The sequence below is a fragment of the Ceratotherium simum genome, chromosome 11, assembly GCF_057802395.1.
Source record: "Ceratotherium simum simum isolate JZ-2026a chromosome 11, ASM5780239v1, whole genome shotgun sequence".
NCBI classification, from domain to species: domain Eukaryota; kingdom Metazoa; phylum Chordata; class Mammalia; order Perissodactyla; family Rhinocerotidae; genus Ceratotherium; species Ceratotherium simum.
The window spans coordinates 48,025,795-48,052,751 of record NC_141910.1 but is presented as its reverse complement, the minus strand read 5'-3'; the positions used below and the strand labels follow the sequence as shown (position 1 = coordinate 48,052,751).

Genomic DNA, 26,957 nt, shown 5'->3' with positions numbered 1-26,957 from the left:
AACACAGGATGACTTTGGCAGCTTGGGTTATTTTCAGTTTCTGACTTTAATTTTAGTTTCTAATAATACAATGTGTTTTTATCACTTTTGTAGAAACCATGAACGTACAAGGTAGACTCAGTGGAAAAAATTACATGCAAAGAGATTTTTCCATTTCTGTGTAACGTTAGACTTCCTTTTGAATGTTAAAAAAAGCCACTACGTTTTATCCCTAGCTTCTGGAACCCTAAGTCTGCTGTTTAAAAGTAAAGAGAGAGACCAGAAGGCCCTGTTGGACCCTGCGCTTTCCTAATGATTGACCACTCACCACTTGTGCAGTAACTAGACTTTGTGCAGGTTGACTCATTCGCTCATTGATTGAACATGTGCTTGTCAGGTTCTGTTATGATCATTGTGCTTAATTTCTCCAATTGGAAATGGAGGAAGTTATATTCATGACTGAACTGATGCTGTGAAGATTAATAACTCAAGGGCAGATCCAGCCAAAGCCCCTCTGAACTCCTAGGTGGGAGCTGAATAGTAAGAAGTTGATTATTCTTTATCCTTCAGTTTGGTGCATAACTGCCTAATGCCCTGAAAGAGTAAATTTATCTCTCTAAGTGCTTTACTTCTACCAAGGTGTCACCATCTTCTCAAGAAGAGTCAAGTAGAGTTAAATGGAAGAGGCAGAAACATACCCTGCAAATACTGGGTATGATATTATCAAAGGAGGAGTGGCCCCAATTTCACTAGCATGGGATGGCCATAAAGAAGTCTACTCAATTGCTTATTTGATAAGATGCTTCCCACCTAGGGAAGTGCATTAACTCGCACAGAGCCATTTAATGTCGTAAAGCTGTAACTTACGCTGTAACAGACAGGGTTTAAATATAAATTTAAATGTCATGGTCCACCTTTATTGATGGTTAGGATCAGAAAGAACTGGTAGGGGCCGGCACGGTGGCTTAGTGGTTAAGTGCGCGCGCTCTGCTGCTGGCGGCCCAGGTTCGGATCCCGGGCGCGTACTGACGCACCGCTTCTCCGGCCATGCTGGGGCTGCATCCCACATACAGCAACTAGAAGGCTGTGCAACTATGACATACAACTATCTACTGGGGCTTTGGGGGAAAAAATAAATAAATAAAAATTATAAAAAAAAAAAAAAAAAAAAGAACTGGTAAAGCAGAAGATAGTATAATGTTTATGGTATTTTGGTAGACTGGGTAATTTTAGACATCTGCAAAAGGCCCTAGTATCCTCCTGGGGGATCTGACCTACTCCTTATTAAAAAGTGATGATCAATGAAATAAATGATCATTCTAATTCATAGACTCATTTGTCTTTAAGTTTAATTTTGATAGCTTTGTAACCATTACATGAAGCATAAATCAAGATGGTCAGTGTAAGGCAGGGAGACTTCTCCGTAAAATACAATAACTAAATTTGAAAATAATACTAAAGATAAAAGTTTTACACTTAACCAATTTTTGGTTATATGTGATTTTCATAAAAATAATATTTAGTTCATTAATACTTCAAGTATTTGATAGGAAAACATCTTTTCTTCCGGAAACATCTATTGTTTCAAGTAAGAATTGTATTTCATAGTTAAACAGAAGAATGAGGTTGCACCATTTAATGTGTGATCCTTAGAAAAACAATAGTTTAGCATGCTTTAAGGAGTCTTTTAGAGTTTCCTTTTTATTGAGAACTAATTTTAGGTCCAGAACATTCAATAGGAGATCTCTCGTTCGGTGGAAGTGAGAAATGACTTATTTTACTTTCAATTTTGAAGTAGAAAAGAAACAGTTGACTATAAGCTCCTTGGTGTCTACATTTGATAACTTGCCTCCAACACCAACACCAAAGGGATTAGGTGGATTTTTCCTCAGGCCACACACTGCCTTTCCTCCCTTCCTCCCTTGCCTTTCCCTTCACTTATTTCTGGCGATTATGCAATGGAGGTTGGCAAATCACATGTGCCCAGTCTACTTTTTTTTAAGTGTACAAAACTACTTTCCTGGCAAGGAGAGCAGTGCCGGGGCACAGAATATCTCCTTGTCCTCTGGATAATTAGACCAGGTGGTCATGTCAGGCTTTGGCGCACTTGTCATCCCTTTCCTTGAAAATAACTACATTCTGATTTGGCATGTCCCTTCTATCTTGATTTCTGTTCATCATCTCTTTAACATGTCTTACTTCCCTGGATTCCTTCTCACTATCCTGAGAATCTCTCTTCAAAAACACTTCCACTTTTCAATCCTTCTTAACCAACCTCGCCATGTCAGCTGATACACTCCATTCTTGCTGAGTCCTTTGGGTTCTTCAGCTGGAAACAAATTATGAAGATTTCAGCCCCCTGAGTAGTGATCTCTTTTTCTTTTTTAACCTTCTTTCTAGTCATCTAACTTAGATGTTACTGAGTTCCTTGTTAATAACTAGTGAAATTACACCAAAGCAGGAGGAAAAGAAGAAAACCTGATTTTTGCTGATATTACACACACACACCCCATGAGAGATATATATATATAATATATACAGTATCTTCTATACATATAAAACTCTTAATATATTACATATATTTTATATATGTAATTGTTACATATATTACATATATATGTAATATATAATGTGATATATATTACTAAATATAAAATATGTATATATAATATCTCCTAATTGGTTGCTGATATATATAATATGATATATATATATGCTCTATATATGCTATATATAATTCTGTTAAGGAATTAACAGATTGGAGAAATGTTTAATAAAAGAAGGGGTTGGGTTTTTTCTGTAAGCATGCAAGTTTAAGTATTCAAGCATTTTGCATCTGTTTTTGAAGTTTTTAAATGTAACTATATTAGTGATAATTTATTAAGAGATATTCATCATGATATTTTCCTCTGTATAAGTTTGCACTTTTAGATTTTTAAAAGGAATATTTTCCCATCCCAAATCTAGCTGCTTTTAAGGAAATCTGTCCTGGTGGAATGGGTTATACGGTTTCTGGCGTTCATAGACGCAGGCCAATCCATCACCATGTAGGTAAAGGACCTGTATTTGTCAAGCCAAAGAACACTCAACTTGTTACTCATCCTCCACCTCTCCCAGCCAAGGAAGAGCCAGTGGAGGCCCTGACCATCTCCCGGGAACACGGGCCAGGAGTGGCGGAGCCAGAAGGTGAGAATGGAAGTGGATTGTGGACCTAGCCATATGTCTTGTGTGTCTTTGGTTTCCCTTTTTATACCTTTCTAGAACAGGGTTTTTCAGCCCCAGCACTATTGATATCTTGAGATAATTCTTTGACGTGTGAGGCTGCTGTGCGTGGTAGGATGTTTAGCAACATCCTTGGCTTCTAATATCTAGATGCTAGTTGCACCATCATCCTCATCCATTTGTTAAAACCAAAAAGGTTGTCCAGTGTTGCCAGATGTTCTCTGGGGAGTAAAATTGCCCCTGAGTGAGAGCCACTGCTCTAGAGTAATATGTGCCTAGCAGGTAACAATATTCCATGGTAATCTCAGGACATTGTCTTGCTATTTGGGGGCTACTTTTTGTGTTTATTCCTGGGGAGTGATTTAGATCCTTCAGGAAATGGCCCAAATTCATTTCTGTGTCTAGAAGGCCATTTAATAAATATTTATAAGGTGGAATACACAGATTTAAAACAGTTAAAGCATGAACTGAGCTTCCGTGAAATAGAGTCCAACAGGCAGTCAGGGATAATGGGAAGCAAAATGAAGAAAGATAGGAGAATCGATCCAAGGGATCTTGGAGATCACTTAGTGCAATCCTTTCATTTACTTGCTGAGAAACCTGAGACCAAATGAGGGAGCATGACCTGCCAGATGTCATACGAAGAGTACATAATGGGACCAAGGAGCACATTTTTCTAGGGAAGTGGTTAAGGCCTTAACCTCCAGAAGGAGTCTAGCGACAGTTGACTTTGACTGTCTCTCTTGCATTCAGAAAGAGGGAGTATCTCTCTCTCTATCTTTTTATATAAACCAGCATATCCAAACTTGGAATATCTTTGTTACCAGAAAAATTCTCACCCCAGATAGAAGGAATAAAAATCTTAGATTGGTATGGAATATATATTTGCTCTAATAAAGCTCCTGTTGGCTCTTCACAGTTGATTCTTGGGTCAGAATTCAGGGTGCCCATTTATGGATTTTGTGAGGACAGAAGATGCCCAGGTTAGTCAAGAGTCGGAAGTTTGCAAGGCCTCCTTCCTGGTAGAGAGGTCTTTTTTTGTAGGGCTCTGAACCTTTCTGTGTTCTAGCCTATTTTATTCCACTCTTTCACTTGCTGAGTTTTTTCCTTAGTTAGGCAGAGCGGGTAGGACCTCATCTAGAATTGACAGTATTGACCATTTTGCTCCTTATACACTTGGGGTGTCATGGCCAGATGTTTGCAACTACTTGTCCTCTGCATAGGTAGGAAGAAATGGGCTCTGGTCCAGATTCTGACTCAAGACTCTTTTGGTGATGGGTTAGGCAGAATGGAAGGTTAGTTGACTTTTTCCAACCATAAGAATATTGCAGCAGTGGTAGCAAGCTGGTGCCCTGATTGCTTTTAGAAGTTAATGTACCTACCAAACCTGTATACTAATGTTTATGGAGACTTGGACTCACGAGAAAAATCCCAGTGAAGGTTGACCAAAGGCTTGAAGACTAATACTAAGGACTGATTAATAATAAACAAGTCTGTCTAAATAAAAAACATAACCACACCACTACCACCCCACAATAATGTTATGATTGTGTAATATATAATTTGTTAAACATATCGATGCTAACTAATCTCTAGTTGGCTTGTGAGTTTTTTTTTTCTTAATTTAATTAGCTTGTCTTCCTGAAAATGCTCACAGGGCTTCGTTAAAGATTAGTATGCATCAAGAATGTAACACACATTCTTATTGAAATAAGTGGCTTGCTTTTTTAACATTAACATCAGAAAGCATTTCAAACTATGGATAAATATGTGACCAATTAATGAAAATGTTTGTTTTCCAAGATATGGGAAGTTCCACAAAATTGAGGTTAGGCATAAAATAATGCACCAGAAAGTATTGCCTTCTTGAACTGTTTTAGTTAATGAGCGAGTTGGAAAGAACTTCATCACATCTGCTCCCTGAGGTCCTTTATTTGGGGAATGACATAGCATGGATACTTCTTCCCTGTCAGTCATGTGTAAAATTCTCCAAAATGGTAGATGACCATAATTCTGCATTTGATTTAGTTTGATTCTTAATCCATATGGAGAGATACTGGACTTTTATTGCTTCTTAAAAATTGAAATATTATGTGGTGGATTGTCTTGTGCTAATGTCCTTCTTTCTTTTCTGGTTTTAGTGGCAACTGTACCCCCTGAGAAGGTAATTTATTCATTGTTTGCAAATCTTACTTTTTTTTACCCTCAAAATGATTTTCTTTTAGAATATGGGTGAGGTTTTTTAGACTTCAATACAGTAACAGGTCTATTCATCATTTGGTTTAAGGAAATATAGCATTCGTTTATTCAAGAAATATTTATTGAGCACCTACTATATGACTGGTACTATTCTGAATGCTCAGAAAACAATAGAGAACAAATCAGACAAAACTCTTTGTTCTCATGGAACTTAAATTATAGTGAGAGAAAACGGTGGGACTTCTGGAATCAGGGGCTTAAACAGAATTCAAGGAGTCAACGCATGGCCTAGACCATCAATGGAAAGAAAGGTTCCGACATGTTTATGTAATTGTGTCTTCTTAGAGTGCATATATACTGAGTGAGGTACTTCTTAATTCAACTAAAATTTAACATGCATGTTTGATTAAATTAGAGTAAGAACAGAGCTAACCCTTAAAAGTTATAATCCAATACTAGAATGTTGCTTCTTAGAAATTTTAGAGAAATTTTTATCAATCTGTTTGGTTTTTTTGGCATAAAATGGGACCATAAATAGTGAGATTTATTAGTAGGAAATAGAGAAATTTGCTTAATCTAAGTCCTATTTATGTAATATTCCTTGTCTGAATCTTGCTTTGATTTTTTAATAACGTGAAAATTAGGTAATTATTAAATGTTTATATATTTTATAGATAATTCAGTTGACAAAAATGCATTAAGAGAATTTAGATGACACATGTACGTATATAAATTATTGTAGTTTTTAAAATCTTTAGCTTATGAATATGGGATATAGTAACATAAGTGATGAAAGGATCCAGAAAAAAAGGAAGTATGATTTTAGAGTGATAGCACCCAACAAGGAAGAATGTTATGTTATTTTGACCCCAAAAGAAGTATATGCGTATTTTATGTGCACATTTGCGGCTCTTGAGTAGCATCTATAAAGATCAGTGATGTACCGTAGTTTGCCATTTTATTGATTTTGAATTTAATTCTGGTTGATATGTGGGAGGAATCATTTAGCGTGTGAGTGGGCCAGCCAGCTCCCTGACAGCCTCATCTTATCTCGGTTTGTTCTTCTCTGTTTATGATTGAGTTTATGGTAACTCTCATTAAGAATCTGAAAGATGGCCTGAAAACTTTCTTGTATACCTTTATACTGTAATTTATTTGGAGAGGAGGCAGTGGGAAAAATGCAATAGTAGTCTTTGTGGTCTTGACTCCTTGCAGAGGTCTCATGATATTAAAGATTGATGAAGAGAAAGCAGGGTGGTCTAGGGGTAGGAAATTATGTGTACAAAGGTGCAATGGAAGAGACAGCAAGAGGTCAGTTAGAGGAGCATGAGAGACTTAGGAAGAGACTTGGGGCTGCTTTAGAAGACTTGGAATACCAAACTGCAGTTATAATCAGTGGGGAAATACTCTGCCCCTCAAGTGGACCCTACTTGTCAAGTGAAGAAGTGGCATTGATTAGGAAGTCCGCTGCCCCGTGCTGATGGGGAAAGTTCTGTCTGTAAGTTGCGAGAGTGAATTAACATTCGATCATGGTTGTCTCCTTGCTGACATTGAACATGGGCTGTGGGGAGTAGGGTGCAATCAAGACTGATTGAGGTCATCTTTAGTAGGTAATAGAAAGCTAGTGTGTATTCTTTTTTTTTTTTTTTAAATTTTTTGTTTATTGCAGTAACATTGGTTTATAACATTGTATAAATTTCAGGTGTACATCATTCTACTTCTATTTCTGCATAGATTACATCATGTTCGCCACCCAAATACTAATTACAACCCATCACCACACACACGTGCCGAATTATCCTTTCGCCCTCCTCCCTCCACCCTTCCCCTCTGGTAACCACCAATCCAATCTCTGTCACTATGTGTTTGTTTATTGTTGTTATTATCTACTACTTAATGAAGGAAATCATGCAGTATTTGACCTTCTCCCTCTGACTTATTTCACTTTGCATAATACCCTCAATGTCCATCCATGTTGTCACAAATGGCTGGATTTCATCGTTTCTTATGGCTGAGTAGTATTCCACTGTGTATATATACCACATCTTCTTTATCCATTTGTCCCTCTAGTGTGTATTCTTAAGACGAGGGAAAAAGTAATAAGTGCTTAGTATTTCTGGAAGATGAATCACAGCAGGATTAACTGAGACAGGGAGAAAGAGGAAGCTTGAGAAACCAATTAGATTACGACAGTAAACTGAGAATGAGAGAACAAGTCCAGACTAGAGTAGCGGGGGCTATGAGTATGGAAAAGGATGAACAAATATAAGGAATATACTGCAGATGGGCAGGGCTTGGAACAAGGAACGAAAGAGGGAGGACTAAAAACTAACTTTAAACCTGGATGGATTAACGTCTGTGGCATTGACAGAAATGAAGGAGTTGGAACGAGAGCCTGGATGGTTTAGGAGGGGATGGATTTGAGGTATTTGTGGAATATCTAAATGCAGTTACCCTGTAAGCACTCATGCCTACAAAATTGGATCTTTGATGAGATACTCAGGCAGGATGTCTGTTTCATAAAAAGCAGAAAAGATGATAATTAAAGCTAGGAGAGAGGGTAAAAGAGAAACAGAGGCCAGGGGAGTGAGCTTACTGGAAGATGACAGTAATTAAAGCAAGAGAGGGAGAGAGTATGTAGGGTAACTTGATGAATACTTTCAATGTAGTGATGATATGCGAGCTCTGGCCCCACAAAGGTGTGGGTGAGATCATAGACCCTTAACTCACCTGACTGTTGAGTCTCCATGAGCCCTAAGAGCTGTGGCTGGAAGCTGAGCCGTGGATGCCACTCTGTTCCTTTGTTTGTGGTCCATGGAACAGGAGGGGACAACAGGACACATGAAGAAGCCTGGGGTGTTCCTCCAAGTCCCTGTTTTTCTATTGTATTGCTTAACTACCACTATTCTGAGAGCTGGAGGTGTAAAGTTATTAGATATGAGGTTAAGAGAGGCCATAATGACTGACTGGCTTAAAATATTTCAATGTGTCATGTATTCTTTGTTATGACGCATCTGCTGTATCTATTATCCATTAGTCTGCAGAGTGTGGTTGGTCATCTTACTAGGGAAGAGCCACATGTGAATCAAGTGACAGTTTAGTTTTCCTTTGGGGTTAGTTTTGCCCTGTTGCAGACCAAACGTGGGCCCCTGAGCCAAGGCATTTGTTTAAAATGTCTGAAGGGACCTTTTGCTTTGGGCGTCCGGGAAATGGGTGTGGGTGTGTGCATGGGTCGGCACTGCTGGGAATGCTCAAGGACTTGCTGTAGTAGTAGCACAGCAATAGTTCATATATATTTTTTTAATTTCACACAGTTTCACAGGTTTTTGTCTAATGTCCTGTGATATTCATTGCCTTTCTAAGAGTAAAGTTAAATAAAAATAGTAATATGTGGAAACTAAAAATAATTTCTACTTTCAATTCTCTCTTCTTTTTTCTTTTTAATACAACCATTCAGGAAATACCTTCACTGGATCAAGAGAAAACCAGACTTGAGCCTAGTCAGCCCCAGCTCTCTCCAGGCATTTCCACTATTCATCTGCATCCACAGTTTCCAGGTAGTCTGTGTTGATCTGTGCGATTTGTTAAGACTGTTCTGAATAAAAGAGTAAGATAAGTATTTTTTGTGTCTTTGATTTTAAAGTTTAATAAATCACTAGAATTCATAAGTGAAAATACACTTATGTATATTAATATACTCAAAATGCTAGTACAAGTACAGTATTATAAGTATTATAATGGTAAAAGAAAGATAAATTTTTCACTATTTTCTGTGGTTAGGGGTAACCTATATTATTAGAACATTATTGAGGGTCATCATTTGATGAAGGGTCATTTTTCTTGGCTTCTGAGTTGCTCTCAGATATTCTTGCTAAATGTTGAAATTGAGGCTATAGGTTAAAACCATGAACTTTAGGGACCTATAACAGTTCTTAATATCCAAGAACTACTGTGGTATGTTATTAGACTAAATTATGCTTGCATTTTGAAATGGGATCTCAGTGCACACAACAGACTTTAATTTTCTATCCCCTCCTTCCTTGTGTAGTAGTGATTGAAAAAACATCACCTCCTGTGCCTGTGGAAGTAGCTCCTGAAGCTTCTACATCAAGTGCCAGCCAAGTGATTGCACCTACTCAAGTAACAGGTGGGTGTGGTATTTGTTATATACCCTGTGGAGGAGAAATGGGTATGAACTTCATTTTAGATGTAGTATCAAAATTGTGTCAAATGTAGGGGCCAGCTCTGTGGCCTAGCGGTTAGGTTCAGCGCGTTCGCTCTGCTTTGGTGGCCTGGGTTTGGATCTTGGGCTCGGACCTACACCACTCGTTAGCCATGCTGTGGTGGTGACCCACATGTAAAGTAGAGGAGGATTGGCACAGATGTTAGCTTGGGGCTAATCTTCCTCAATCAAAAAAACGAGGAAGATTGGCAACAGACGTTGGCTCAGGGCTAATCTTCCTCAGCCAAAAAAAAAAGAAAAAATGTGTCAAATGTATAAAATTGCACATCGCGGGATTGGTCATAATAGCAAATATTTGGAAATGGTCTAAATAATTGTTAAAAAGGAGAAATATGTTTAAATAAATTATGGTACATATGCAGTGGAATATCACATAGCTATTAATGTTTTAAAAGAATATTTAATGTTATGAAGAGATGCTTATGGCATAATAGGAAATACAGAACACATTATAGTGATTTCAATCTTTTTAAATGTTTACAAACAGAAAAAGATGGAAAGTGCATTACTGTAGTCAACCATTGCCAGTTAATAAGATCGTGGATAACGTTTATGTTCTTCAATATATTTTTATATATTTCCAAAACTCTTTATAATAAACGTAAATTATTTTAATCATTAGTGACAGATTATCAAAGTGTATCATAATTTGAAACAAATTGACAGCCTAAAAGTTAATATCCCTAATGTATTTTTATTGCTCATTTATAATCAGCGATCAAAATACTAATAGAAAAATAACTCATAGAAAAAAAAATACCAAGAAACATATAATAGGAAATTTCAACTTAAATAGTAATCAAATAAATGAAATTAAAATCAGATAATTCTTTTTTCTTATCAAATTAGTATTTAATTTTTTGCTAACTGAGGCTCTCATACATTGCTGAAAGGAATGTAAAGTGGTTCAACTTTTCTGAAAAGGACAAACTGGCAATATGTATCAAGAACTTTAAAAATGTTCAAAATGTTTGAGTCAGCAATCCTATATTAAGATCTCTAGTGTAGGGCCCGGCCTGGTGGCGCAAGCGGTTACGTGCACACACTCCACTGTGGCGGCCCGGGGTTCGCCGGTTCGGATCCTGGGCACGCACTGATGCTCTGCTTGTCAAGCCATGCTGTGGCAGCGTCCCATATAAAGTGGAGGAAGATGGGCATGGATGTTAGCCCAGGGCCAGTCTTCCTCAGCAAAAAGAAGAGGATTGGCAGATGTTAGCTCAGGGCCGATCTTCCTCACAAAAAAAAAAAAAAAGATCCCTAGTGTAAAGAAATAATGTCCCCAAAGACTGTGATAGTGTTTTATATAAGTGGATACTTCCCACAGCACCATGTATAATAGAGAGAAAATAGAAATAACCTAAACATTTAACTATAGGGAAATAGTTAACGTTACATCTATACATTGGAACATTATGTTGCCATCAAATACAGTATTTGAAGAATTTTTATTAAAGTGTAGCAGAAAATGGTCACAAAATATTGTTAAATACAAGATGAAGTATGTAAAAAATGAAAGATATAGAGTATTATACCAGTTACATAAAAAAGACATGTTGTATACATTGGGAAAATGCTGGAAGAAAATACGCCAGATATTAGCAGTGATTTATTTTTTGTGGTAGGATCCGAGAGGTTTGGAGGGTGTTGTAGAATTTTTCCTATTTTCCACATATTCTATAGTGGACAAATATTTTTATAGTCAGAAAAAATATCACTGAGATGCATCATATGAGTGTAAGTTCAGGATGAGGTTGGCAATGTATAACAGGAGAAGCTAATAGAGGAATTTGCAGCCTTTCTTAAAATATTTCTTCCTCAGAAACATGATACGCATCATTTTTCAAATAAAAATGTGCTTGCTTGATATGGTATTTAGCAGAGTTGTGTGATCATTTCACAATGTATTCATATATCAAAACATCAAGTTGTACACCGTAAATATATATAATTTTTATATGTTAACAAATATGCAATTGTATATAATTAAAACATGCACAATTTTTTATATGTTAAAACAAAAACTTTTAGCCATTTTTCTCAAAAATGTGAATGTAAGTTCTGTTAGATATTTGAGTTGAGACAGCAGACTGGAAAGTGTTTCGAAAAGCACCTCTGTCCCTAGGTGAAATGCACTTGACTGAGGAGCGCAGAGTCACATCATGGGCTCAGCAGTGCATTTTCATCTAAGTCAAGGATACCCTCAAGGTGCGCCTGCACCCAGAGCCACGGCCTCCCCAATAGTTACTACATGGCAACTGCTCTTTGGTTTTACTATTAATACTGAATAAAGCAGTACAGAATTGTTAGATTTTCTAAGTATGTCTAGAGTATACAATGAAATGATAGCGATTTTTTAAAATATGGCCATGGCTAAAATACTCTCCCTTCTCAATTCATTTATGTGTCTACCCACTTTATTAAACACATCTGTAAGACACTCTGCTGTGCACTGCAAGGCATGCAAACATATAATACACTACCTTGGTCAGCAAGGATCTTCTCATTGTTTACCTCAGTGTTAAAAACAAAAATTGCAGGGTGACAATGTAATTCACCAGTTCTTTCTAAATGCTGTATTTCTCTTTTCCCATGTGACAACATACTTGAGTTTTGTGCCTTTTTAAGGATGGCTGACTTCAATGGACGGACTTCTTGCACACTAGCTTTGTAAAGGTTAATTAAGTTTGGCTAGATAAATGCAGTCTCGTCATTTAAATGCAGCTGTGTGAGGAATAACAAATTGAAGTTACTTTGCTTCGACTGAATTATAGAGCTTATTGAGAAGAATGAACGTAGCTGTGCTATCTGAAGTTGTTAGAAGACAGCTTAATTTGAGTTTGGCAGAAATACAGGACTGTCACAGGGCTTCAAACATCTGCTATCACATGTTTGAAGCACAAATATTTCCTTCCAGGAAACAAGTGACAGAAATTTTATTCTCACGCAGCATTTGTAGGTGCTCTCACTTCCTATAATAAAAGAATCTTTCTGAAACAATCCAACGGGAGAACATTATAAATAATCTGAATTAAAATGGTTTGCAATTTTGGAGCTACACTATAATCAGTAATCTACACTAGAATAAGAAGACTGTGTTTATCAAATTTAATTTTTTTTAATAATTTTATTTATTTATTTTTTCCCCCAAAGCCCCAGTAGATAGTTGTATGTCATAGCTGCACATCCTTCCAGTTGCTGTATGTGGGACGCGGCCTCAGCATGGCCGGAGAAGCGGCGCGTCGGTGTGCGCCCGGGATCCGAACCCCGGGCCGCCAGCAGCGGAGCCTGCGCACTTAACTGCTAAGCCATGGGCCCGGCCCTATCAAATTTAATTTAAATCAAAATATAGATGTTCCCATTGTTTGATATGAGAGCCATATAGACTGAAGGAGCAATCTGATAATTCTCTCAGGAACGTTATGCAGTGTTTTTCTTCCTAACACACAGATGAGGTAAATGTTATTTGTCACTACTAGTTTCTCCTGTAAGTGGAAGAAAGGGATAGAATAATAAGTAGGAGTCTAAAATAAATAAAATCAATTCCACATTGCTTAGTGATAATGTCTTTATGATGGTGAGATTGGAAGTAGCCCTTTCAGATTTCGTCAGACACACTTTGACATGTAATAATTATAAAGTGAGCCACATATTTGCAGAGAGTAAGTGTGATATTTTCCCCTTTTTTTTTTTTTTTTAAAGATTTTATTTATTCATTTTTTTCCCCCCAAAGCCCCAGTAGATAGTTGTATGTCATAGGTTCACATCCTTCTAGTTGCTGTACGTGGGACTCGGCCTCGCGTTGGACGGAGAAGTGGTGCCTTGGGGCGCGCCCGGGATCCGAACCCGGGCCGCCAGCATCAGAGCGAGCGCACTTAACCGTTAAGCCACGGAGCCGGCCCCATTTTCCACTCTTAACACTGAGTTGGTGGCTTGCAACATTATTGGCATATTGTTTCTGAATAAATTATACGTTTTAGCATGTAAATTCTCGATTTAGCATAGTGCCTTAATAGCCCAAGGATAGGTTGGAAAATCAAACCTTTATTTCTCTGGCAAATATTTACAAAGTGGAAACATCTGTTTCAATTGTTGTGGGACAATTTATGCTCATTGTGGGGCAGTTAGGAAGCCAGGGCATTTTTGTAAACCTTTCCATGAGTTATTTCATGCCTTCCCCCAGTTCTTCCCAAACTTTCTCCATGGCCCTTGCAGACCAGCCAGAAATTATTCTTTGACTTCCACCACTGCTTTGTGGAAACCTAGTTTGTAATTATCATGGCCCAAACATCATAAGAACTATTTGTTCATCAGATCTTTTCCAAAACTCAGAATTCACCCCTTTAAAAACGTTTGTCCTTGAAGCATATTACCAGTGTTGTTACAGCCTCAATAAACTATGTATGCTTATGGAAAATGAACTCTCTTTTTTCATGTAAAATCATCATGCCTTACTATTTCTAGGCTCAATTTATTTATTTATTTTGAGTAATCACATGATGAGGAAAAAAGCTAAAGGTCAGGATACTCATTTTCTTTTTCTTTTTAAACAGTTTTATTTATTTATTTATTTATTTATTTATTTATTTATTTATTTATTTATTTATTTGTGAGGAAGATCAGCCCTGAGCTAACATCCATGCTAATCCTCCTCTTTTTGCTGGGGAAGACCAGCTCTGAGCTAACATCTATTGCCAATCCTCCTCCTTCTTTTTCCCCCAAAGCCCCAGTAGATAGTTGTATGTCATAGTTGCACATCCTTCTAGTTGCTGTATGTGGGCCGCAGCCTCAGCATGGCCCGACAAGTGGTGCATCAGTGCGCGCCCAGGATCCGAACCTGGGCCGCCAGTAGCGGAGCCCACGCACTTAACCACTAAGCCACGGGGCAGGCCCAGGATACTCATTTTCATATCTCGCCAAAATCTTTCTTTGTCATTGAATTCTAGAAAATATCATAAAGATACTGGACTCAAATCCACCATTGGCCTTGTTGCCAGGATAAATAGAGCATTTGATTTTTCATTGTCTTTTGGTCGTGGCTCTTTTTCCAAATTCTAAATGAACTCTAGCAAAAGAAAACGGAATCACCCGGTGAAGGTGACATTGTTTAGGAAGGGGTAGGGCGGTCCTGAGAACCAGGAGGCATGTGATGGGTGCTATGAAGCAGGACATGTGCAGAGTCTAAGGGGAGCAGGCTCTTGGTCTCTGGGGAACTGAACATACTGAAGAAGATGAGACATTCCCATTAACTGGAGTACCCTGGAGACTGGTAATGAGCACTTCCTGTGTGAGGCTCGCTGTATTCCCAGTGCTTATATTGACATAGTCTGCTCAGAGAAATGTAAGCTTTGACATGAACTGTTTCTTTCGTGTCAGACCCACATGCCTATATGTGAGTGACCTCTTAGAAAAATATAAAGCATAATGTCTTTGCCCAAAACACACAGAAAAAGCCGTAAGCTTTTCCTATTCTTCTTTAAGACAGTACCCTTGAGACTTGCCTTTCTGTGTAACGTATATGTGCTGGAGAATGAAAGTGTGATAGAAAAGGAGGGGAAAGAAAAACATGGGAAGAGGTGGTGGGAGACATGTTTTAAAATAGGTATTAGTAATTTATTTTTTTACCTTAAAAAAATGGTGTGAGGGCCGGCCCCATGGCTTAGCAGTTGAGTGCGCGCGCTCCGCTGCTGGCGGCCCGGCTTCGGATCCCAGGCGTGCACGGACGCACCGCTTGTCGGGCCATGCTGAGGCAGCGTCCCACATATAGCAAGTAGAAGGATGTGCAACTGTGACATACAACTATCTACTGGGGCTTTGGGGAGAAGAAGGGGGGAAGAAAAAAGGAAGAGTGTTGGCAATAGATGTTAGCTCAGAGCCAGTCTTCCTCAGCAAAAAGAGGAGGATTGGCATGGATGTTAGCTCAGGGCTGACCTTCCTCACAAAAAAAAAAAAATGGTGTGGATTAATGTTTTTGTTTTTATTGAGATGTAGTTGGCACGTAATATTGTGTTAGTTAAGGTGTAGAAAGCGTTGGTTTGATATATTTACATATTGCAGTAGGATCGCTACAGCAGCATTAGCTAACACTTCTATTGTGTCACATATTTATCATTTCTTTTTTGTGTTGAGAACAGTTAAGATTTAGTCTCAACTTTGAAGTTTATAATACAGTATTTTTGACTATAATCTGATAAGTTTTTTGGGGACTAGTGAAGAGAAAGCAGACAGAGGTATTTTGAAGGTGTTATGGCTCTTTTTTCTTTTTTTTTTTTTCACCTAGAAGGGTAGAGTCCTGCCTAGCAAGTATGGATGAAAGAGATCTCTGAGGTCAAACTGATGACAGTTACATTAATTAATCGCTTGTGTAAAAAATGAGACAAACGGTGTAGAAATCAAGTATATTTTAGTTAATGTCCTTAGCTAGTTGATGTATCTCTTAGTACCCTCTAGTGGTGTCAGAGTAACATTTTCTTACATATGTTAGTGTCCTGCCAACAGGATCAACATTTTTAAGCTGCGTCTCTATATACTTCATCTATGATGTAATCAGCTCAGGATCCTCAAAGATGCCTCATAACTATAATTTCAACCTCATAGCTTCTATCTAAGATACTAGATTGGAAGGAAAGGCCATTATTCAATTTATTTCCTAAGACTAAGGAGTTATAATTCTTAACTATTTCTCCTATCTCAGAGCTGACTTAGGAAGAAACAATTTAAATATGTTGGCAAACTGTGCCACAGGGGTGCATAAATTTGAATTAAGTGTCACATATTTTTGAAGACTTTTGTTCACACATGTAAAAATTCCATTCTAAAGGTATGCCTGAAAAATGACAAATATTTGGTAATCAACAAATTAGTATGTGTGGGGGTGGGGCAGTGAGTACTGATCAAGCATTTCATGAAAACCCCTGATTTATAGCCTTTTACTTTGTCCTGAATTCTTGTCTCTGGTATACTGATTCATCTTCTGATTTTTCTTTTTGCAAATTTTGTCAATATGTGGTTTCTGTTTTAAGAAAATGGCAGAGAAGACTATAAAGGAAGGTCAGTAATTACAAGGAAAACCAGGAAATGTAAATACCAATAATTTTCAAAGAAGGCATCTATCTAGAACGTGGAATAGATGGTTAGAGGTGTGCATTTCATACTATTCTACCTATAAAGAATTCTTATAAACAGAGAAGAGAATTCTTACCTGAGAGTCTAGGAGTATAACCTTGAAGATTACCTTTTACCTTCAGATTTTTGTGGCACATAGAAATGATTTTTTAAGGAAGACTTTTCTGATTATAAAAGTAATTATACATGCTCATTGTAGAAATTTTTAAAAATATAGAAAAATATAAAAAAGGAAAATACAAATCTCCATAATCATAACACTTGGGTTTATTTCCTTCTAAATCTTCTTTTCTGTGTAGTTTATAATTTAGATCATATTTTATATTAAATTTTGTATTCAACTATATTTAACAAATAATTTTCTTATGTTAATGATTATATAATAATCTATGCTATGTGTGTATTATTCATTTTTTTGTGTTATTATTGACAGTCACTTAATTTAAGCAATCATGTTAGTCACCCATGTTTTTAGCCTTTTGATTTATTTTTCTATAATTTTATATTATACTCACTATAAACAAATCTATTTTTTCTGTAGTGAATTAGCATAAATAGGCTCACTAAAGATATAATTTGTAAATGTGTGTTTTTCTCATACATCCAAGTGATGTTGTATAAAATACTGCAGCTCTGTATTCATATGCTTCATTTTCAAGTCTAGCAACTTTTTGGATGACTTGCATCAGTTGTCTTAAAGTCACAGCACAGTGTATAACACTTGATGAAAAATGAAGAATGCGGGTTGCGTTTTGGAGAGCAACCCCAAGGCCAATTTAGGTCATTTCCGTAGTGAATCTTTGTTAAAGCACTGTTTTCCCCATCCTCCTTCTGCAGAATGCATAGCGGGTTATGGGCGACAGTAGCATGCCTGTTTTTCTTCTCCTTCAAACCCCAGACCGCTTTAACAAGGCTGTGCCTTAGCTTATCATGCTCCAGGCCCTGTCTTCTTACACTGGGCCACTTGGACTCATCCATGGCAGCATCTGTTTTAAGCTTTGTTTACTATGTGATGACCAAGAGATAATAGCCCAAGGTAGTATTGTTATAAATGTGCTGTTTCTTTGGAGCAACAATAAGATCAACGGTAATAATGATGATAACAATGGCTAACTTTTACTGAACACGTGTCGTATATGAGGCATTGGGCTACATGCATTATTTAAGTTATTTCCTTTGAATCTGACACTCTGACATTGGTACTCTGATTATTCCCATTTCACACATGCAGAAAAGTGAGGTGTGGAATGTTTGAGTAACTTGCCCATGTTACAGAGCTAAGAAAGGGCAGCAAGATTTGTACCTCTACTGTCTCCAAGCCTGGGCTTTCAACCACCAGCTGCACTGCTCCACCCCCACTATACCATTATACCTCCTTACAAAGGACATTGAAAATAGCCTATCTTAGGGGAGTAATTCCTCTTAGAAGGCAACCTTTGAGTCCTCAAGTCCTGTTGGTAATTGAAGCTCATTTTGATGGCCTTTACCCACCTAGGACTCCTATGACCTTGCCTCTATCACAGTGTGTGTCTATGAGTGGAGTGAGGACTCAGGGTTAATCTGCTCAGGCTTTATAGAAGGAGCAATTCTCAAGCAGGAATCAGTAGGAGAGTAAGGGAGAAATTTAGCAGAGAAGATTTGGAACATTTTACTTTACCAGTATAAATAAAATATGCTCAGGTTGAAATTGGCAAATTAAGAGTAAGTTACACTCAAAACTTTTGCTTTGATTAGAAGTGGTAGATCTTTCTTTAGAATTAATGAGAAATTTTGGGAGGAGATTGGATGTAATTGTTGGAACTTGAATTTGGCCTGCTAATGAATAGAAAGTTACCATGTATTTCTTATCAGGAGAAATCACATTATGATTCAAGTCCATCATCTAAGATGAACTGGAGTGGACAGAAACTCATTGATAGGCCATCTTGGAGGTTAAGAAGAGTTGATTGTCTTAGAACTTCTAACGTGGCCTCTTCCTGAGTTTCCACCCACTCCAGTTCATCTAAGAAGTTGTTTCATTAGGAATTATTGATGACCTTGGGTGGGACTAACTGATCAATTGTCAAGTAATCAAATGAATTGATACTTGTTTTTAAAAGTCACCTTCTGTCTTCTAATTGCATACCAGGCAATAAGCTAATCAGGAATGGTTTGTAAGTAGCAATCAAATCATTATTTATATCTTTTTTTCTTCCACAATTTTTATTTATTTTTAAAGAAATAAATGAATGTACTGTGAACCCTGATATCTGTGGAGCAGGACACTGCATTAACCTGCCTGTGAGGTATACCTGTATATGCTACGAAGGCTACAAGTTCAGTGAGCAACAGAGGAAATGTGTTGGTAAGAGACAGTTTTGATAGATAAAATGAATAATTATAAAATATTTGTACATGTAGGACATTTTTTCTTTAACTATCATGGGAAAATGTTATTGTATTTAACTTTAAAAAAATTTTTATCCTTGAGCTAAGGGAGTTCAAAAAAGAGGTTTGCTAAGTTCTTGAGATGCTCTTATCTTTTAGTTCAATGGCTACCCACCTTACCAAGTATAATACAGTTACATGAAGGTGAAAAAAGTTTGTAGGTGTAATAAATAATTAAGAGCTCTAGAAATAGCTACTACAAACATATATTTAGCAAAGCCAAGTTAATATTAATGTATACTGCAATAAAGAATTATATTCATCTAAGTACATAAAATCTGATTTCTAAAAGGTATTTCTAAATGGAAAATCAGTATATGCTGACACAAAGCAATTAATGAATTTATAAATAAGAGATCTCACATATGGTTCTTTGGAAAAAATGTATCTCGGAAAGAGGTGTAATGGTGCTAATAAGTAAATCATTTTTATGTGTTAACACTAAATTGAATTTCTCTTTTTTTAGAAAAAGAAAATTCAGCACTAAGAGTTATAAGGCGAAGATAAAGCAACAAAGACATATGCCTAATTAATACTCCCCAGGCCAGCTCAGCAGGGAGCGTCAGAAATGTCACGAAAAGGACCGTTCCACTGAGCGCATGGGTGGAGCTAGAGTAGATCATCTCGATTGCCATTGTGCAACATGTGTGCATTTTGCAGTTTGGTTTTATGTATGTCAATGTAAGGGGTAAGGGAGCATTCACCTGCTCCATAACATGGCTATTTCTCTTTCATTTGCATACATTGCATGTATGATGTTTAGAACCCTAAAATACAAAATTGAAAAGGGCAGTCGACATGATCTAGTCTGACTCCACCCGTGTACACAGTGGAAGAGTCCCTTTCACGACATTTCAGATGGTCCCTGCTGAGCTGGCCTGGGAGTTGCAGAGCGAATTCCAGTGCTTAGATGATTCCAGTTATCAGGCGGGTCCTTCTGTGTTGACCTGAAATCTGTCTTTTTGAAACACCAATGTCATGGTTGTAGTTTTAGCTTTTGAAGCAATTCACCATAAGTGTAGTCCCTCTTCCCAGTAACAGCCCTTCACGTATTTGAGAACGGTCATGTCTCCTTGTACTATTTTCTTCAGTTATCGAGGTTGGTAGGACACAGGGAATAGCATGCTGGTATTTTAATGGAAGAGGGAGACTGAGAATTTCATGCTACCCTATATAATAATCCTTTTATCTATGTTTTTGTTAACAGATATTGATGAATGCACTCAGGCCCAAAACCTCTGCTCCCAGGGACGCTGTGAAAACACCGAGGGAAGTTTCTTGTGTATTTGCCCGGCAGGATTTATGGCCAGTGAGGAGGGTACTAACTGCATAGGTAATGGCAGTGTTCTTCCTAATGCATAAATTCTCAGATCTGGGTTTTTAGCTCCCCTAAGATTCATCAGTCCGGCGCTTATTCAGGCAACTCCGAATTTTTTATTAAACACCTGTTATGATGTAGTAACCTGCTAGATACTGAAATATAACAATGGATTTTATTTTCCCATCAACACTTTTGAATGAAGTGTCAAATGTATGCAAAGACAAGAGGCGTTAAATGTTTCTTTTGGACCCTACATAAATCAAAACGACTCAATTTTGAAACATGTGAAACAAATCAGTTTCTTCATTATTAAGTTCAAACTAACCTGGGAGATGGGAGAGGTTTGAAATTACATTTTGGGAAATAAAACTCGACAATGTTTTCTGTTTTGCGTAGATGTTGACGAGTGCCTGAGGCCAGATGTATGCGGGGAAGGGCACTGTGTCAATACCGTGGGGGCCTTCCGGTGCGAATACTGCGATAGCGGCTACCGCATGACCCCGGGAGGCCAATGCGAGGGTGAGTCTGCTAGAGAACGGGGAGCCTGCCACCTCTAAGTGCAGAATGCATGTGACCATGAAATTCAGGGCTGGGTCCAGAACCCCAGGCTGCTAGGCACCTAGCCTGGTACTTACTTTCCTCTACCAATCTGTGCGTGACACCAGCTCATCCAAGCTCTTCCTGCCTGCTGGATTCACAGCCTCTTTGCCTCACTTCAGTGGCTCTGTCTGGATTATCTTCCTGCTGTCTCTATTACTCACTTCAGTATCTGCCTTCTCTGGTATTTGGAGTGAAATCACTTTAGAATAATTAATTGCAAAGTTAGTACAAACCCAGACTTAATTACAGTGTCTGGATCATTCATTTGGGGACATGATGCAGGTGTAACCAGTGTTGACTGCTAGTTTTCAAGCTTTTCAGTTTGTTACATTCCTTTGTCTCAACTTCTTTCTTTTACATGTGTTCTGGGACTTGCTTGCAGACTCTCTACAGAAGCACTGTCTGACCAACTCCGGGTCAAATTCCAACTGTGCTAGATAAAATTTCTTTATTATTGACCTCAGCAATGAATTTGTTCTCGTTATAAAAATGTTTTGAAAACTTTTTATAGCATGGCCAAAATGATTAACCATTTCATATTTCTGCTTGTGTTTGTTTCCAAGTTCCACAGGTTCTTTTGAAACCACTGTGGTACTTTTTTAATAATCATTTTCATGAACAAATACATTGAACTTCTGCTTAAATCCTGCCATGGAAACATCAGGGCGAAGGAGCAGGGGTCTCTGGGCAAGTTTTTGAGGAAGCTGGAAATGGGGTTGGTGCTCGTTCCATGAGGGTTCCCTGCCTGGCTGCCTGAGAATCAGTCTCTTTTCTAATGTGACTGGGCTTTGAGAGCTAGGGAGGGATAGCCCAGTTGGGGCAGGCTGCTCTCAGCTGTCCCTTGGCTTCCGCATGTTGGTTTTTTCCTCAGTTCTGATGACCCAGGCCTGGAGGGAGAGCTAATAAGACTTCTTTTGGCAGCCTGCACCTGCCTCTCCTGCTAGTGTCTTGCTTTGGCCCCTTGGGTTCTAATCTAGAGAGAAGTGGGAGCATTTTATGTTACTGGATCTCTGATCAACTCAGATCAGAACAGAGCTATGAACTCTCCCCCGACAGCTGAGGGCCATGAGACAGCACAGGTGTGAAGAGCCTCCACCGGGAACTCGCTAAGAGAGCAGTGACTATGGCATCAGCTCACGACCCCCCACGCTTAGTAACTCTCTGACTTGGAGCCAGTTACTTAGCCCTTTTGAAACTTAGTTTCATCTGTAAAATGGGAACCGTGAAGTTAACTTTTAGGATTGTCCTCAAAATACACGCAAGTTGCAGTATCTTGTATGGTGCCTGTCACCTTGTCAGTTTGCAAGAACTATTAGTTGCTTTAAACCTCTCCCTTCCCTGACTCTTTTTGTTTTTGTATAGAACTTCTCAGTACATCTATAGTTGTGGGACTGTTTTAAAAAAAAGGGTGTGGGTTTATCTGACAAGTATTTATGTGCAAAGCAACACTCCCAAAAGAGGTCAAATACTGATCTTAAATTCTACATACACTCTCAGGACGAGACAATAAGATATTTAAGTACTAACTATAGCATAAGAATGGAAAGTGGAGAGAAGTTTGAAAATTATGTAAGTGGAAAGCAGTTAGACTATTCAGTAATATTCCATATATGGAAATTATTTAACAGAAATATTACCAGAGTTCCCTGAGTAAATAATACATAATTTTATCCCCTTGAAAAGAAGGAGCCAAATAACGTGGCTATTTTCTAATTTCGTCATGGACCAGAACCAGAGGTCCCCAGGCTTCTGGCTCACTGAAGATTTTCTCAGCTGTCACTAACCAAGTTGCTTTCAAACAGCACCAGTCTCCAAGGAGTCTATTATAGTTTATAGACATTATCTCATGTGTCCTTACTTTATTCTGTTAAGGTATTGCCAGGCAGGTAGTCCCTAATTTATAGAAGAGGGAACAGAGGAGAGAGCAGCAGGATATTCAGGGATGTTATCTGGTGTTGCTCGGCATTGTACCTTGGACCAGCCTATCTCTGTGACCTTCTCTGACTTAGCGGTTGTAGTTCTACGAAAAAAAAAGAACAAAAAAAATTCCCATCCAGAGAAGAAAGTAATGCTGTTTGGAAAATGAAACTGGCAAGCATCATCTTTTTGTAGAACAAGAAGTCCCAGAACATCTGACCTAAAAAAAACCACTGTGTGTCATTGTCTATTGGCAAGGATATTTTGGTGATAGGAAAAAAAATTACAACACTGACTTGGTGCTTATTCTATTAATATCATCTTCAACTTTTTTACTTTAAGCATCTTTTCCCATGCTTAGTGATATATAATGGGAGATAATTTTTGTGAATTTGCCAGAATGAAGACCTCAAATACCCATGTATGTTTAGTGTATCCATTATCTATTTCTTTCACCTTTCAGCTTATGTTGTGAAAAATCTGTTTAAGTATGATTAGAGGTCCTTTATACATTTTATTCTGGGACACTTAAACGTTAAATCCACTCACTTGAATTCAAAAATCCAACTCCAGAAAAACATTTATTTCAAGTGGGGCTAGTACCCAAGGTATTACTACTCCTTTTAAACTGTTGAACCATCTCCTATATTCTCCTTTTTCCCCATTTTATTATTTTACCGTTCTTAAAAGTGACTAAAGCTATTGCAGTAATCTCTGCCACAGTCCCAACCATATTTAAGATGTTGTTTTCTCCTTACATCAAAAAGAACAATGATTAATAACTTCAGTTAGCTGTGACTGTGAAAAGTAAGGTGTATTTTTTACTAGAAAATAGTACCATATGATCATAGCCACCATGTTTTCTGGATAATCTTGGAAGTATGTGGTGAGTTCATTCTCTCCTAATGTTCTTTTTCCATCTCCAAGAAATTCCTATCATGTGAAAAGTTTTAAATTATTCAAACCCAGGATGTTCTTAGGCCCATGAAGCCAAAGCGAGGATTTCCCTAGAGCATTCAGGGTCTGCAGAGAGAACCTCTGGCCAGGTGGATATATGGCTTCCTTACTTGCATCCTCATTTCTTGTATTTCTTTCTGGCACACTGCAGTATTACTTGAAAGATTTGTTCAGAAAGTGGCCCCGAAGGAGATGCCAGCTCCAAGAGTGGAGAGATCTGGGTCTTCCAGTTGGAGAATTGGGGCCATGTTTTTCCTTTGAACATGTGTAAATATTTTAATTGAGGTGTGCCTGGCCATGCATCGTCTCTGTGTGTTTAAGTGTAGACTCAGTGTTGCACTTATCCAGTTAGTGTTTTCCCCACCAATGTGTAGTTTATAACACGCCTTTTTCTTCCCCCTTCATCATAAAGTAAATTTTTGCTTTAGTATTCTGATAAAATGTTTGTGACCTAGCTTTTTGATTTTTCAGATATTGATGAATGTTTGACTCCAAGTACCTGTCCAGATGAGCAATGCGTAAATTCTCCTGGATCTTACCAGTGTGTTCCCTGCACAGAGGGGTTCCGAGGCTGGAATGGGCAGTGTCTTGGTAGGTACTAGGGTGTTCTCATGGTAGTTTTGTTTTTTCTGTCTGGCCCGTTTTCTGACAGTGGTGTAATGCCAAGTGAGCCATCTTTCAAAATGAAAAGAAAAAAAAAAAAATTAAGTGTAACAAACTTACCTCGTTCTGAGAAAACTTCCAAGGAAAGTTCTAAGTAGCTTTTAACTATGGAGAAAATGAGTTGGCATGAAGAATGTGGGATTTTACATGGGACAGATAAGTCTAATTGAAATAAATTGTTATCCCTGATGTGACAAATTACCCAAACCAAGTAAAATGATAAGCACCACAGGGAGGAGAGAAGTGGAAAGCAAAATGCCCAGAACGAGAGAAAATGCCCGAAAAGAGAGAAAAGGCCAAAGAAGCAGCTACCACAGACTAATTGAATTAGGAAGCATGCAAACACCAACGTGCAGCAGAAGTAGCAAAGGTAGAAAAAGAAATCTTGACTGATTGCCCAGGCCCCTTATGTCCCTTCATATATTCGATTAAGTATTTAATACTTAGGACCTGCATTAGGCACTGAGGAAGGGAAGTGATAAATCTGTTTTGGTTCTAATTACCTGTGCTCTAGTTAGCTTGCCCCTTTTAGTGGTTTTCCTTTGTGTTTCTGTCTGCCATGTGATCTTTTTCTTAAAAGTTGAACTCTCTTCCACTCCATGCGATTTAACTTTTCATTCGTTCATTCCTTCTTTCCTTCCTTCCACAAGTGCTGAAGAACTTACTATGTGGACCCAGGATTGTACTGAGTGCTGGCATATGTTGATGGACAAAAAAATAAAAGTGCCTTCCTCGTGGATCTTATTATCTTGTGGGGAGACCGATACTCACCCAGACATTTCATCAGTAAATGCAAATGCACCAGTGAGACAAGTGCTAGGAAGGAGGGTTCTGTGATGCTACAAGGGCACATGATAGAACGAGTTGCCTGTAGGGAAATTCTTGAGTTGAGGTTTGACTGGGGATTTAACTGGAGAAGGGGAGGGGAGAGAGATCGTTTTGAATAGAGGAAACAGCGTGTGCAGAGGGCTTATGGAATGAGGAAGAAGCAGGTCATGTTCCAGAAGCTGAAAGGCTAGTGTAGCTGAAGGACAGAGAACAAGGGGAGATCTGCAGCAAGATGAGGGGGCAGCCCATACCAGACCCTCTCCGTCCTGTTAAAAATGTTGGTTGTTATCCTTATGTTTCTGGGAAGACATTTAGGTGTTTTAGAGGGAGTGGGATAAGTAGGCTTGGCAGAAACACTCCCGGTTTCAAAGCTTTGGACTCATCACCAGGCAGTATGAGCTGAGTTTCTGTACCTAGTGCACGTGGTCCCTTGCCCTGAACCTCGTGCCCATCCCCCAGAGTCTCTATCAATGGAATTGTGAGATGTTGATCTTTGGAGAGAAGAAAAGATTTTCGTTCATTTGTTTCTTATTAGATAAACGTTTATTTATGTAATCAGTGCTGGTCAGAAAGTACATTTGGTTTTAATTTTCCCATTTGGCATAAATTTCATAGTTGCCTATCAAGGTTCCATTCATGCTTTCGTTATCACATAGTGATGCATATTATAATCCAAGAGCAGAGCCTGAACTTTACCTTAAATGACTAAAATTCACAAGAGAAGAGTAGTATAAACACAGCCCTGATTCATGAATTTACTGATGGAATGTGACTGACCAAATTGGGCAGGTGATTGCTCTTCAATATAAATGCATTTATTTGGATTGGGCAATAATAATAAGTGAGTTCTTATACCTAGATGTATGCAATCAATCTAATTGTGACCACTTTGCTCCAATTTAGTGACAGAAAAACAGCACCTAATTTAAAAGTAATTTCACTTTGCCAACCAGATTAGCAGAATCATAAGCAGAGATGTTAGGTCACTGTGTTAGTCAACCAAAGTCACACACTTAGCAGTGTAAAAACGAAAGCTACTGCTTGGAACAAGTGGCGGGGGTCATGCATTTCCTCTTAAAAGTAAGAAGTGTACTTTTTTCTTCTGCATTGGGTGAAATTTTAGGCTTTATGTAATCTGGAGGTGAAGCTTCTCCTCTGTGATACGATTGCAATTCTGTCTATTGCTCATGTTGGCCTTCCAGCTCTTCTAAATTTCTCATGAGGGCCTTTGCAGATTATACCAAAATGGATTTTCCATCTCATTTTTTTTTTTATGATAGTAGAGCTTTCAAATGTTGAAAAGTTGAGTGTGACAAAAAGCAGATATTGTAACATGCCTTTCTGCTCATGTGGAGCCAATAAGTGCACTGGATTTTCCTGGTAAACTCTGGTAGTGCTAATGAATACCCAGCCATATTTTTTGTTGTTGTGTTCCTTTTTACATTTTAGTTCTCACCTTTGTACTTCTGATACCCGAAA

The 26,957-nt window shown here is 38.1% G+C and overlaps 1 protein-coding gene across 18 annotated transcripts in view; it reads left to right on the top strand.

The window, feature by feature from the left end:
* The window catches only part of LTBP1 (latent transforming growth factor beta binding protein 1), a 384,533-nt gene that overhangs the window by 252,810 nt on the left and 104,766 nt on the right, over positions 1-26,957 (top strand). For 5 of the 18 annotated variants that reach the window (XM_087436922.1, XM_087436919.1, XM_087436921.1 and 2 more), the window contains 8 exons: positions 2,947-3,165; positions 5,343-5,365; positions 8,858-8,957; positions 9,449-9,547; positions 18,984-19,109; positions 20,400-20,525; positions 20,910-21,032; positions 24,459-24,578. In XM_087436922.1, coding sequence (XP_087293048.1) covers positions 2,947-3,165; positions 5,343-5,365; positions 8,858-8,957; positions 9,449-9,547; positions 18,984-19,109; positions 20,400-20,525; positions 20,910-21,032; positions 24,459-24,578 — 936 coding nt within the window. The remainder of the gene's footprint in view (positions 1-2,946; positions 3,166-5,342; positions 5,366-8,857; positions 8,958-9,448; positions 9,548-18,983; positions 19,110-20,399; positions 20,526-20,909; positions 21,033-24,458; positions 24,579-26,957) is intronic. The other 13 variants (XM_087436923.1, XM_087436920.1, XM_087436931.1 and 10 more) reach the window with 5 other exon arrangements.